The sequence below is a fragment of the Melospiza melodia genome, chromosome 1, assembly GCF_035770615.1.
Source record: "Melospiza melodia melodia isolate bMelMel2 chromosome 1, bMelMel2.pri, whole genome shotgun sequence".
In the NCBI taxonomy this organism is placed as follows: domain Eukaryota; kingdom Metazoa; phylum Chordata; class Aves; order Passeriformes; family Passerellidae; genus Melospiza; species Melospiza melodia.
Window position 1 is genome coordinate 52578801 of NC_086194.1, and position 15000 is coordinate 52593800.

The 15000-nt window shown below is 42.5% G+C and overlaps 1 protein-coding gene across 1 annotated transcript in view; it reads right to left on the reverse strand.

The window, feature by feature from the left end:
• The window catches only part of VOPP1 (VOPP1 WW domain binding protein), a 62978-nt gene that overhangs the window by 11606 nt on the left and 36372 nt on the right, over nt 1-15000 (reverse strand). The window contains exon 2 of the mRNA XM_063158047.1: nt 6359-6417. Within this exon, the coding sequence (XP_063014117.1) occupies nt 6359-6417 (59 nt within the window). The remainder of the gene's footprint in view (nt 1-6358; nt 6418-15000) is intronic.

A 15000-nucleotide genomic window follows, 5' to 3' on the forward strand; every position in this document is an offset into this window, starting at 1 on the left:
ACCTCAGCCAGGGGAAGGTCTGGTCTCAGAGGAGTACCCCACTAGAAGGAGTATCCCTCTTTTCTTCTTTCCTCACTTCTCAGAATTAGCTGCCTACACCTGGTCAGCCTCCAACTCCAAAATCATCCTTTAAATCTGAAATTAGGTCCATCACCTGTCTGATGGCTTGTGAAGGTTGATATACTAAACCCCTCTCCAGGACCTGCTCCTAGCAAGTTGAGCTGGGTGTTAATTTGGCAGCCTAATTCACCCCAGATTGCTTTAGATAATTGATCCACTGAAGGAAATTCCAGTTTGTGGCAAGGCACCTACCTGCTGGGTAACCCTTATTTGGAGCAAGGAGTAAGCCCCTTCAAGGGCACTGACTTTTGAAGCTTTGACTTTTTGCATCACTATTGTTTAAGGCTGCAGAGGACTGAGCACTGGCGGTGGGATTCTGTTGCCTTTTCTACAGGTGGTCTGGTGATTACTGCTGTCTTTGTTGTCGACACAAACCATGTCCTTACATTCTTGCAATGAACCACATCCGCAATCAGGCCCTTCCTGGGGCTGCTCACTGCAAAAGTGAGCCCTGGAGGGAATCCAGGTCCCTGTGTCTGTACAGTGCCAGCCATTCAAGGCGCCTGCAAGCATGCAAAACTATTACATTGCCTCCCCTCTCCCTCCTCCCTGGTGGCTTCAAAGCAAATGGAAGGATAAATCAGCAGCTATATTACCTCCCTAAGCACACACCTGCTGACACTTCATGCAGCTGTAATTGCAGTGGAAAGCTAAGTGTACCATCAGAAAGCCAACTTAATTAACAGCAGTAAACACAACAGAATGTGGAGCACAGACAATAGCTACCATCATGCAACACTCCCAGTGGATTGGGGTGGTTTTCCAGCCTCTTGGACATACATTGATGGAAGAAGTGCCCTCTGAGCTATCTGAGCAACAGCAAGAGAAAAACACTTTTTAATGTTTTCACCTGGGACATTTTGCAGGTTCTTGATAATGCACAGAATTATTAGGGACTGATCACAAAGAATAAAAGGACTCACATTCAAAACCAGCCAGATGAGTATGGCTGTGTGACAAATACAACAAAACTTAACAACAGCAAAGTAAGAGAGGCATGTGAAAATGCACAACAAAATTACTTCAAAATCCCTGAAAAACCACAAATTTAATATATTCCTCATTCTTCTCTACAATAAGAAAAAAAAATTACTCTTCCCATGCAGGGTAGGAACATGTCTTAAACATGAAGAATAATACCTAACATTCATTTAGGTGTCTGTTAGTGTTCTTATACTAATTCTAAATGAAAAATTAAACAGATTTCATCAACACAAATGTGTACATGTGCAGTTGTCTGCTGTATGCAGTAAACTGGTTTTTATGGCCAAAATACACTGCCCTAAAAACATAGCACTTCCACCTGCTTTCAACTTTAATTCAGGTCCTGCTTTGGATAAGAAATAGAAGGTAATAAGAGATACCTGTCCTTTCTGTTCTGTTCTTCACATAATTACCAACAGCAATGGTTAACACTTCCTTCCAGAGAAAATGTTCATGTTTCTTTCCGGAGGTCTTTCACCTAGTAGCATACCTTTGAGAAGTGAAGAACTACCTAAGACAAGGAACCCAGGGCAGAACTCAGATGCAAAAACTCAGTATTTAGGAGGTAGATGATGATACAGGCTACCAAGGAGACATTTAGAAATCTTCACATACACAAGTAGGTGTGATGTTAGAAAAGCCAAATCTCACCTACACCTATTAGTTGGAAGGGACACCAAGTGCAGCAAGAAGAGCTTCCACTGCTACACTGGCAGTGGAAGCCATCTGTGGATAAACCAGAGAGTGGGAGATGTCCTTTACCCCAGCTTCAGCATGGCTTCCACACTGTCTCCCTCACCATTCTCATAACCAAGTGCACACCTTACAGCCTGGACAGGAAGGCAGCTAAATGTGTTTAAAAAAAACCCAAAAAACAAACAAACAGAAACACCACGGTGAGGCTCAGAGGGCAGGGGATAATGGGGGCCCCTCCCTGTGGGTGAGTCCTTCACTGACCCAGTGGCACCAGCCATGGCATATCTATTGCTGCGGACACATGCCTACTGCTCACACTCAAAAACATTCCTGCTGTTTTATAAATATGCCATGCAGCCTGGCAAGGAGAGGATTAGAAACATGCATCTGGAATTTATCACCTCATTAAAAGCCCCAGTATGATGGTAGCTAACAACTGAAGGAAAAATAAACGGAAAAGACCTACGGGACTGATCAGTCATACCAGGAAATACACTTGACTCTGCAGTGAGGGAGACATCCACAATCATTCCAATCAAACTACTACTCATCAGCAAAACATAAGGCAGCCTTCCCTCTCCTATTCATGCCCAACTTAGAAATGGAAAAACAACTGGAGTATCTTAAGTGCTGCTGGCATCTGCCTACAGGGAAGGTGGTTTTGCACTCTAATGCATTCTCTCTGTTACTATTCACATCATTGCCATGGAAGGAAAGTACCTTGACTGTTTCTTCTGCCAACCATCAGCACATCTGAGATAAGGCTGAGTTGGCTTACTTAAGTGAGAGTGGGATGAGGATGCTTGTAGAGCATCAGTCGAGTCTCTTGAGACAGCTTTAAATTCTGAATCATTTTCTGTGCATCCACACAAGGAGATGTATGATCTAATTCTTTAAGCAAACTCAGGAACAACTTGGCTCCCTGCTTTTCCAAAGGATAAGAATGAGACTCCATTGACTAATTCCTTTCTCTGCTTTATATTTGCTTACTTATTTTTCTAAGTCATATTAAAAAAAAACATGTTGCTGAAGTAGTAGAAAAGTATCTAACTGACAACAGTCTCTGGTGACTCAGGTAACAAGGACATGGAGAAATGGTTGGATGGGTTAAGGAAATAAGTTAAGAGCAGTCTTTGAAATTGTCTGTATTAAGGACAGAAGACCAGCATATGTCTCTCAAATTCTTGGTAAACTTTCCATGTTCACTACTGGTCTGAAATACGCTGTACCTTACTCCCATAGGAGAGGGAAAAGATTTTGGAAAATTATCAACTTCTCAGTCTAGCCTTAAGAAATGGAATTACATTTGGAAGAAACATGCTTGAATTAAACTAAAGCTTATTGATGATATATGAAGGATGGAGTAAGTATTTTTATTGGAAAAAAATTATTTTAAAAAAATACTAATACCATTAAATAATTGGACAGAAAGATGTATCATTAGTTCTGGAACTGTGATCTTCAACCTTTGCCCTAGCTGTTAAGATGGAAAGCATAAAAGACAAGTTTTAAGAAAGTTTTGAACAATATTGCTAAAAGATTTTTCTTTTTAAAATTATTATGCTGGAAGGCAGATTGAATAAAAAAACCACTGCAAAACATTAAGCTCCAAAAGAGAAACTGTCATATTACTGCAAGTTTTAGCCACCCAAATCTAGCTGAATTTCCAGAACACTTCTTTTGGCACACTGTTCCTCTGGCTTAGCAGACACATTCTTATCTGTCTTTGGATGGCTGAAGTAGAGCTTTTACAGGAAAGATTAACTCAGCTATCTTGCCTTTAAACTTCTGAGAAAAGCAAACCACCAAGTTATATGACAGTCCACCAGACTTCTATTGCTCTGGGTAATTAAAAGAGAGGCAGGCACCTTCCAGGAGGATGTGCCTACCCAGAAGTGATAAGGCTGTAGATAGGCCAGTTCAGGGATACCTCGGTCCCAGCATGCCACACTGCATTTGTGAAAAGACACAGCACTTGGCATTTCTGAGCTGACATGCCAACCTTTTCATTATAATACCAACTGTCTCTGTTGGAGATGTGACATAGTGCCAGCATGGGACTGAAATCACAGGAAAATCATTAAAAAGGATTGCATTGCTGGCTTTCGTAAGTCTCCAAAGATAGTCTCGAGACGAAAGGAGAGACTACATATATTAACTGGGGAGAAAAAAGTCTGTTCACAAAATCAGTGATAGAAACAAGTGGAATCTATGGCAACCTCCTTTAAATATAAATCTAAATATATCTGCTTGGTATGGACTGTTGCCACAGAAATGGTAAGATAAAATAAAACCCGTTTCACTAGAGCACATCCCAGATCTAGATTCGCACAGAGGAGGCACTCTCAGGACAAAGTTATGCATGATGCCTTTAGGTAATTTAAATGTAACCATATGCTGATGGAGACGATGCTATTCATGCCTCCTCCCCCACAATATGCAGAATACTCCCTTCCTCCCATTTCACCGGTGTTTGCCAAAAACTATACCAAGCTGATTCAACACCGACTCGAATGTGCTAAAATGAACAACTTTCTGTGGGATTAGCAAATTGAATTAATTCAGTGAAGGGTCAAACAAGTGCTGAAGCAATGGGACTTTGCCCTAAGATATTGAGATTGGAGTTGTGCCTCTGCTCCACCACAGAGGTGTGAAAAGACAGCACAGGTAGGAAGCAGCTGGGGACCCTGAACAACAGAAACTGACATTGCAGAAGCAACAAAGTAGAACAGCCCAGGCACCGCAGACATGCACGACCTTCCTACTGCTTTGATGCATCCCCCCTTTAACCCTGCTGGGCTGTGCACTCAAATACCCTCTCCCTGCTCCTTCACTTGTCACACATAGTATCTGTGCTCTGAGCTTTACCATCCCCAAATCCTTATCGTCTTTCCCCAGTGTTTCTTCTTGCCCACTTAAACTCATAATCACAACAACAACATTAGCATTAACAGGACACTCATCACCCCTGGGACAATTGCTGAGCACACACATCCTGCCCCTTTCCCCTTCCTTTTTCCATTGACTTCCACTATTCAGGAGAGTGCCAACCATGACACTTCCATGCCATGACTTGGATAACATGGTGCTGTAGTAACTACCACAAAACACACGATGACAAGTGACAGTCTTCTGATTGACTTGACAGTGTCAATATAGAACAGGATTTTTTTTTTTAGCCCTTTTTTTTTTGGAGGAATCTGTATGTACACAAAGGGTCTGAACCCAATCTCTGGATACCCAATCTCCAAGTAGCCACCCCTTTGTATTGCCCAGGGAGACAAACACTATCTGTAAAATCACGTGGGCAGAAACCTAAGCAAAACACCAAGGTGATGATGAATAACACACTCCTGAATGTCAAGGTACAGTGGGATTTTTGTAATTTTGTGACATCCCAGCTTCTTTCCCACACTGCAGAAAAGCAAACCAAAATGTAGGGGGAACCAAAGTCCCATTGTTATTAGCATGCAAAGAAAATGAACTTATTTAAATTCCCCCATCTGCTTTGGCCAACCATTTATGAGTAATTCTCCACATTTCAGTCACCTGAAAAAAGGACAGTTCTAGGCGCAAACACTTCCTAAGCAGTTAATATCCAGGATCACAGATGATTAAATCATGGTGTTTCATTCTTTCTGTGGGCTTTCTTTTGCAAGTGGCTTCCTGGCTGCTTTTTGTCTCTTCCATTTCGCTCCTGCTTCTGGCAGATGAAGTGGAGGTGGAAAAGAAAAGGGAGGGAAGTTCTTGGGTAGCATAAGGATTACAATAATTTCCAATCCTTCAGCAAGAAAGAGCTTGCTCAGGGAACAGATAACCTAATGCTTTTCCACCCTGCTTTTTTTTTTTTCTAACTTATGTTTACAGTTGTTTGCAATTATAAAGTTATACAACCAGGTAGAAAGTTTACTACATTTATCTCCTTTCTGCCCCCAAACCCACACTGAATGTACCTCCCATCCACATATTTCCTCCACTTTTTTTGCCATTGCTGTGGGCAATATGAAACAGAAAACTGCAATTAGAGAGATCCTCAGTCACATACCTACAGGTCACTGACATTTGGTTCATACCCAAGTGAATGCAGATGCCACTCATCAAAAGGACAGTTATGCCATGGATAACAAATGATCTCAACTCCCTAAATTAAACAACAGTACTAGCACAGGGACAAAGTTACTTTCAAAGCATTCAAGGTATTCTGTCTGATTACCTGTCCTTGTTCAAAACAAAGGGAGAACTGTCTTCACATTGGTCTACTTATGTTTCCTTTCAGTGCTCTGAAATAAGAGCTGTTCAAGTACTTGAGTTTTGTTTTCAGTTGGAAAGGTCATCTGGGGTGTGTGGCAAAATGAATCTGTACACTTTTTTCAATAAGGAAAAAAGGAGAGAGATGGGTTTACAGGGAAGGAGGGAAATGAAAGTTTACTGCATCTTCATTTTTGAATTTGCAAAAGTCTCAGATGAGTTATAGAAAAAGTATAATTAGTAAAAGAGCAACAGTCTAAGACTACAGAATCTAATTCTCTTTTGCAAAAGAAAAGCAATGACTACTTACATATAATATGTAGGATATAATCCTTCAAAGTACCAGCAATGCTTTTTGGCCTCTGTACACTGCAAAGAAAGAAAAATATGCTATTAATATTTACATAGGATGATTAATAGCTATAAACACAAGCTCAGAGTATTTATTTATAAATACTGTGACTCTGAGCAGTTAGGAGAGGTTTATATTCCCAAAGATTTCCCAATCCAGATACGCACAGCAAGCGGGAAGTCAGTTCACGTAAATGGCAGCGTGTCCTGCCAGGATTCAGATGCCTCACACAGGGCTTTGTCTGCGGGGCCCCACCAGCTTCCCACAGCTCCCAAACAAGTCAGTACATTTGGCACAGACCCAGGATCCAGCTGCATGTGTTCCCTGGCAGAGCTGCTGCCTTAAAACCACGGACAACTTTAGAGTCCATGGCAGTCATAGCCCCTTACGTGACATCCAAGGCACAAGCAATGTGATGATACCACATGTATGACTGCACAGTAAATTCAAGTTACAGGGAATTATTCATCTTTCGGGATGTGTGTGGCATGCAGAGCCAGGCTCAGGAAGGAGCAGAATGGAGAACTATCTACCCCATCTCCTCTTCCTAGAGCTTGGAAATGCCTCAAGTGTTCATTAAAGTAGTGGGGAACTGCTTTCTGCAGCTCAGGGGTATTGTTCTCTTTTGCAGACTGCCGTGTATCCCTGTGAAAGGCCTGGACAGGCATTTCCTCAGCACGTGTGTGCCAGCAACGTGAGAAGCGCTCATCCTTACGGGCACTGCCCGAGCACAGGCGGCAGCTCAGAACAATAGCGGCCCCAGTAAAGAAAACCAGATGTCAAGCTCCAACTCTGCACAATGCACCAAATATTTCTGTGTATCCCACTGACATCACTAGCACAAAATGCCATCTCCACTGCAGACACGGCTCCAGCAACTCCCCTGCAAGCTGGATCATCCCATCAGTCATGGGCAGGGCATTGTGGGACACCCACTGCAGAGCTGTGAGGAATATCTGGGGTTTTAGCCACAATTCCCTCTGCTGCTCACACCTGACACCTGACCACAGAGAGCCATTGGCACACTGCCAGCGTTTGGATCATTCTTCATGTTCACTTGGCAGCTCACCTTTAAATAATAACTCGTTTAAGTTTATTAGCCTTCCCAAATCCCAGAATACTAAATGAATCCAGTTAAGACAAAGACAAAGTGGTTTTAGATCCTTGAGTCTCACTCTTCATGAATAAAAAAAGGCTGCAAACTCTTTAATGAGTGTCTGATGAGCTAAATCACAGACAGATCAATTACAGCCTGTGAAGACAAACTGCTATGGATTAAATTGTTAAGAGTGGTACACGAGGTTGGGGGAGGAGGAGGAGGAGAAGATGCTTTTGAAGCATGTGTTGAGGCCTTTTTCCAGTAACACAACAGGCTCACACCAGTCTTTGAGAAGCACAAGCTTTAGCTTATGCTGGAAGGACCAGTCCTCTTTCCCTGGGATAAACAGCAGAAACCTTGTTCCCCTCTCAAACTGATGCCACGGCCCAGGCAGTATATTCAGGAGGACTCTTTAGCTTCTGCTGAGGCAAGTGGTGTTCAAAGATCCATCTCTACATTCACTCTATTCCCTCTTTGTCCTCCTTCAATGTTTCCAACTTTTTAACCCTTCCTTCCAAACATTTTCACCACCTAGCTGTTTCCTCTGACTCTAAAATTAGAAATATGTCAAGTTTCTCTCCATAACACCATGCAAACCTACATGCATCGAAAAACCCAGGAGGCATGCTGCCAAATTCACTGAAAAATACTTTGGCTCTTCACCTTTGATGGCTGTAGATCAGCAGACATTGGCTAAAATCCAGTGTCTGCAGGTCAGCCCCCTGGGAAGCCTCATTTCAGAGTACAGCTTGGGGTGGCGCAGCCATTAAATGTGTTTCCTTCCTGCTTCTCAGCCAGTATGAGTCACCATTTACCTCAACAGCCTGGAAGCCTTTTGTCAGTCTCAAACATTTTAATTGATGCTTTCCCAGAAATGTTTCTGAGCACGTGGAGCCTGCACACCCTTTTGTAAGTGTAAAGCAGACATTTATATTCAGCACTCTCCCCCCATATTTTAATCTGCTTTACAAGTTCTAAAATTAATTGGGAAGATTCCACCTTCCAACACCTCCCTAACTGTAGGATTTCTGTTTTTGCCTCTAAATAATTCTCTTTTTAGACAGCCAATATGCTTACTGCTGTCACAAGAAAGGCTCCAGCCTGGGAAAGTTCCTTCCATCTTACAGGGCTTAGATACCTGCTCTAAACATCCTTTGGTGTCCAGATTTAGTTTTAAATTGGCCCTGGAAGAGCAGGCACCAATCCCAGTCCTGCCTTTTTTTAATATCACAGCGCTATGAATACTGCATGGCAGTTATTCAGCTCTCCTACAAGGGAATCGGGCAAGAAAATCCAGTGGACCTCAAATGTGAGCAGCAGAGCCAAATGTGATGCACATGACATGTCAGACAGATTTACACGCACAAGGGCAAAGCGCCGAGCTCCCTGCTCCGCTAAACTCCCACCCATCTCCATGGCAACTCCACTCCAGGAAAGCCTGACACAAAGCAGGCGGCTACTAACCACCCTCTCCCCTGCTGGTTAGCAGACTTTGCAGAACTGCTGCTGAGAGCAAGTGGAGAATGTCACAGCTGCTGAGGATTTGAGTGCCTGTAGCACTCAGGCCCAGAGAGATGAACGGGGGTCAGCGCACAGATTAGCTTTTCCCACCCCATATCCATCCTCTGGAGAAGGCTATGATAATCTGCCGCTTGCCAAGGCCCAATTTATTCTTCTGAGTGGTATTGGCCTCAAGAGCTAAGCTGGTGGAGAGCCACACAAGAGTAAGAGGAGACATGTGCCATCAGCATCAGGCTCTCATGTCCTTGTAGCTGCTGGAGACGATTAAATCCTCAAGAAGGCACAGCTGGCAGGAACTCGCTGCAGCCCACAAACCAGAGGCAAAGGGAGGATTAGTCATATTGCTGCCATACAATAGGACCTCACACATCAGGAGGGGTGCCCACTCTGCCAGCTCCCATATGAAGACAGGCTGTATCTCAGGCTTTCTAACAAGCATTCATTCATGTATTTAAAAAGCCATTTACCCATTCACTAGTAGCCAAAACAGTGTGTCTACGGTTTTGTAACTAAGATTAGGTACAGCCCTACTGATACTTCCAGCTTTTCTAGGGAAAGGACTACTGCACATTTCTCTTATAAAATTTTCCCTTCTATGCCCTTTAAGGATTTGGCACAGCTATAAAATATAAATATGAGAGTACATTCATTTTTAAAACAAATTATGCAGGTCTAATTAGGTGTGCATATGTAATCTTTAGAGAATTAATGGTATGTGAATTAGCCAGATGCTTGAATACATTCCTTAAGTTTGCAAAGAAAATGAGAGAAAGAAAAAACACAAGACTTGTTTTTTTGTTTGTCTGATTTTAAATAAATCAGCATCTGTCTTGTAGCCTGTTTTCTCTGCAGGACTGTTGCAATGTGAATTGCAAGCTGTCCTTTTCTGTGGCCTCTAAATTATTTCAGATTTCCTTTTAAAAAGGACACCTGCTTCCTGCCACAGACTGATATTGCAAACGTTACGGCTGCTAGTAAGAACAATGAGAAATAGGAGTTACTAAAACATTATCCAAAGACTGATTTCGATCACACCATAAAATACAGAACACAAAATACATATGTATGCACATGCTGTGGGGGATGCTAGAGCAGGCAGCCTGCTCACTGAATGTCAGGTAGTACTCCACTGATAGGATTTGCAGAAATACTATCTCTAGCAGGAACATCCCTCACATTGCACAGCATTATCTCTCAGCCCACAGGACAACAAAAAGAAAATAGATCTGATCAATTAATTACTCTGTAACCAAGGGATTCACAGCCTGGGCCTTCAGTGGAGGTTTGGAAATTAGTAAAAAAAAAGTAAAAGCAAATAAAGCCCCATGTGCATATTCCAGCATGAATACAATACAGTCCAGCACGAGTAAAGTCCATTTCTGCTATGGGTACCAATGGAAAAAGCAGCCTGCTGTGGACAGCCATGCCTGTGGAGGGCAGATGGAGGGTGACTGCTATCTGTATGCTGAAGGGACATGCAGAGAGAACTGGTGACATCTGCTCAAAGCCAGATTCTGCAGGCGGCTGTTATCTGCCACAAGGCCAATGAAAACCTATAGGTTACCAGCAACTGAGGGTGAGCCTTTCTCTTCCATTATGTGTTACACTTACAAGGATCCAAGGTAGATTCAGAAGAACAAAACCAGGTATTTAACAGTGACCTGGTATTCTGGGGTGACCTGCTTAGTGGCTGTAACCTGCCACTGAGCTGGGTACATGTCATACCTTATTAGGGTTCAAAATGATCCACCCACATGCCAGTCCTGTGGCTGCAGCCTCTGAGGCTCTGCTCGGATTAATACACAGATGAACAGGAAGAAAGAGCTAGAAGTATCTTTGACAAGTATAATGTTAGAAGTATCTTATTGTTTCTGAGCATCACACAATCTTATTCCAACAGCCAGAACTCTGTCTTCCATACTGCTGGATCAAACTAAAATCTGAGAAAATGGGAAGGAAAACACCTTTCTCACCATAGGCCCTCACAGCATCTGAGAAACAACTATCTATTCCTGCTGCCTCTCTCTTACAGAAGGCCAATTGCAAAATTCAGCTCTTCCCTGGTTTTATTGGTCACTGCATGCAGCAAATACTTGATGAAGCCCAGACAAAATGAAGATAAAGTCCACGGTGCAACTCCAGACTAAATAAGCAGTTTCAGAAGGCACATTATTGGCTACGAATCACAATGTTTTATGGGATCTGACCTTTAAAACTGCATCAGTTTTCAGAACACTATCCCTTTCAGTGCCTAGACAAGAGCTGGAAGCATTATGAGATATAAGCTGGGCTGTATCAGAAGAAACTTGTGTGCTGAAAGTTTGAAAGACTGTTTGTGCAGACACAAGAATACGAGGCATCCTGTTCTTCTATTGCCAAGAAAAGGGCTATCCAAAAAAACTATCCATTAAAGTACGAGACAGCATATCCTGAATCTGGAAAGTGCAGCCTAAGGGTGAAAACAGTTTGCTAGAGAAAACACATTTTGTTTTAGCCTTGCTTGAATCCATCAAAATTCATCCCTACTTCTTCCCTGGTGATGCTAACAGCTGAGGGTGAAAGTTGTCCATCTGAAAAACTATTCCAAGACACTGAGCTAGCAAGCCATGCTACCAGTGATTTCAACATATACCCTTGTTGTGAAAGACAGGAGCAAATTTTACTAAAACTCAGGATTATGTTAAGGTATTCTTATTTAATGAAGTAATGAGAACACATCAGGAAGCTCTTGTATAAAAGGATGCCAATCCTTTATCAAGCTTACCCTCCCATTTAACAGTAAACAGAACAAATACTATTTCAGCTATACATCTCTTTCACCAACGCCAAAATTACAAAGTCATATAACTCAAAGTATAAATAATGATTTTCATATATTTCATAAGGAAATTAAATGGCTTTGGTTAAAACAACTGCTTTTAGTTAGACTTTTTGTCTGTTCTCTAAGAAAGAAGAGAATATTTCTGATAATAGGATTCATAAAAGAAACAACTTTTCCACCTTGAATTAATCAGTGTGTGTTTTGCAACAGCAAAAAATTTCAGCACAAGCACCTAATTCTTACTACTTCTTGTGCTGTTCAGAGCACACGTATTAATTATCATATTTTTTTTTAGAATTAATGTGAATTTAGCATTAGATAGCTTCCCATCACAAAGCATTATTTTACATTTAGATCTATTAACCTTTCCCAGAGAGGAAATACAAATATCCCTTGTGTTCCATTCTACCATTTCATTTCAGAAACCTGACTCATTTATTTGTTTAATTTCCTTTTTTTTTTTTTTTTTTGGCCATTATGCAGCAAATTGCAGATGCGCTTCAGTCCCAGAACAATGCAGTTTCAGTCGAATATAATTCCTCCATCCATATACCAGGGAAAAAGGAAGACATAACAGGCAGAGCAAGGCACCCGTGTTGATATTTTTCAGAGCGCACGCAGGGAGGGCGCGGGGCGGGCGCTCAGCACCGCGGACAGCGCCCTCCCTCCCTCCCGCAGCGCCCTCCCGCAGCCCGGCCGGGCAAGGATCGCCTGAATGATCAATCACCGGTACCACCCTCACCCACACACGCCGCCTCTCACAGCTCTCAGCTCCGTCCTCACCTACACCTGCTTAGCAGCAGCCACACCTACCAATTATCTCTTGGCACGTGGGAGCACTTCTATGAGAAATTAATAAGCACAATACCATAGAATCACGGAACATCGCAGCTTGGAAGGGCCCCGTGAAAATCATTCAGTCCAGGTCCCTGTTCCTCACAGGAATATCTGACATTACACCATATGGCTGAGAGCATCATGCAGATGCTCCTTGAACTCTGACAGGCTTGGTGCCACAACCACTTCCCTGGATAGGCTGTTCCAGCAATCTTCCCAGCGAGGAACCTTTTCCTAACGTCCAGTCTGAACTCCTGCCAATGCAACTTCATTCTATCCCCTCACATCTTACTGCTGGTCACCAGAGAGACATTAGTACCTCCCACTCACTACCCCTCCTGAGGAAGTTACAGACTTCCATAAGATCACCCCTCAGCCTTCTTTTCTCCACGCTCCACCAAACCAGTGATCCCAGTTGCTTCTCATTATGTCTTGCCCTCAAGGTCTTTCACCACCTCAGGCACCTCCTCTTGATGCTCTCCAATAATTTTATGTTCTTCTAATATTGTGGCACCCAGAACTGCACACAGGACTCCGGGTGGAGCCACCACACCTTTCAATGCAGTGTAGAGCAGGATATTGGACCAGCCAGCAATGCTGTGCTTGATGCATCCAGGACACAGCTGGCTCTTTTGGCTTCCAGGGCATACTGCTGCTGACTCATATCCAACTTCACATCTCAGCCCAAACCACCATCAGATTGCCTTGGATGGAACAGCTGTACTCAGTCTTTTTCAGACTGTTTGGAAAGCATAGTTATGACAGTTGTCATAGTTGTGTGAAATAGCCAGCTGAGTTCTACATCAGAATATCAAAATACATCAGATGCTTACAAAAGTGCAAAGAGAGCCTTAATATCAGAGAAGTTTAGGACTTGCTTTACCCTCTTCCTTTCATTTCTACACTCATGAATGCAGCAATAATTGCACAAACATAAAAGGTGGGAAGTGGGAGCATTTAAACCTTCCTGGTGGAACTGACCTTGCACTGAAAGTTCTAATGTTAGATCTGCAAGGAAGCGTGAGCCATTCCACATACTGAACATTTTCACCCAAGGAAAGCAAAACAGACTCAGCATTCCACTGGAGTCTCTGCAGCTTCCAGGGGGTAGTGGCAGACTTTTTTGTTGCAACTGCAAGTAAACAGATGTAACATTTTCCCAACTCCACTTGCAGAGGTTGATCCATTCCAAATGGTACTGGACAGGTTCCACAGCTCCAAAATTGAATTTAGCTTCTGCAATTATTCTTTTTCCTTTTATACATGCATGAGAAATAAAACCAAGGGTACTATTATTTGCATTCTTTAACTACAGAACAAGTCACATCATAAAACAACCCACAAAGTAGGGTGCGTGGAAGGAAGGGATCGTTTGTCAGGAACTGAAAGGAAGACCATGCCAAGAGTGAGGACATCACTATTTCCACCCTCGTCTCTTTAAAAATTATACAAACCTAAATTAATTTTTTCATGTAAAATGATTTGGTGATACAATGTTTTTTACTTTTATGCCTCTAATGAGCACCATGAACACAGAAACCAAGCCAGCTTTCCTTTGCCTAAGAACTGGAAGCTTGGTTCATCTCCAGCCTCAACACTGAATGGGCACTTCCTGCTGGAGGGAACTGATGCTATTTAGGGCACTACTAAGAGAAAAGTCTAGTTTTAGGTTTCCCCAGTTTTTATCTAAAACGATGCCAGTCCATGCTGAACTGGCAAATTTGCCTGTTTCCTACATGCATTTCGTTCTCACACTTTACCACCCCAAGAATGAAAACATCCTAAATTACCTAGTACTTAAATCCTCAGGGGTTGTCTTTCATCTACCAAACTAATACAATAAAAGCAAAGAAACACTGAGCAAAAGAAGATGAATTCAGACTCAATTTTCTTAGTCATCTGCAGTGCAGACAAGATCTAGGCACTTAAAAGCACTGCACTACAGATGCTGGTTAGCTAAGTTATGACAGCCCTTCAAAGGATGCAGGAAAATGGATTTCTTGGATGGTCCCTAGGACACAGGACAGCTGCTTTGGGAGCTCCCAGGCTCTGTTCTGTTGATGTTATGCAGCTCCCACGTGCTCATTTGTCCCACAGAGAGAGACAGCATGAGCTGAGAGGACAGAGTGCAGCTGCATAATCAAGGCAACTCTTGCTCCCCACCCTAATACCCTTATTTTTCATTCTTGATATTTAATCCGGGGATGCACACCTTCCTCAGATCCTTCTTATGAGGAGTTATTGGAAAACAAAACTTTTTTTTTTTATTCAACTAAGACTCTTTTCTTTTCAGTTTTCTGAGGTATTTATTCCAAAACTGCA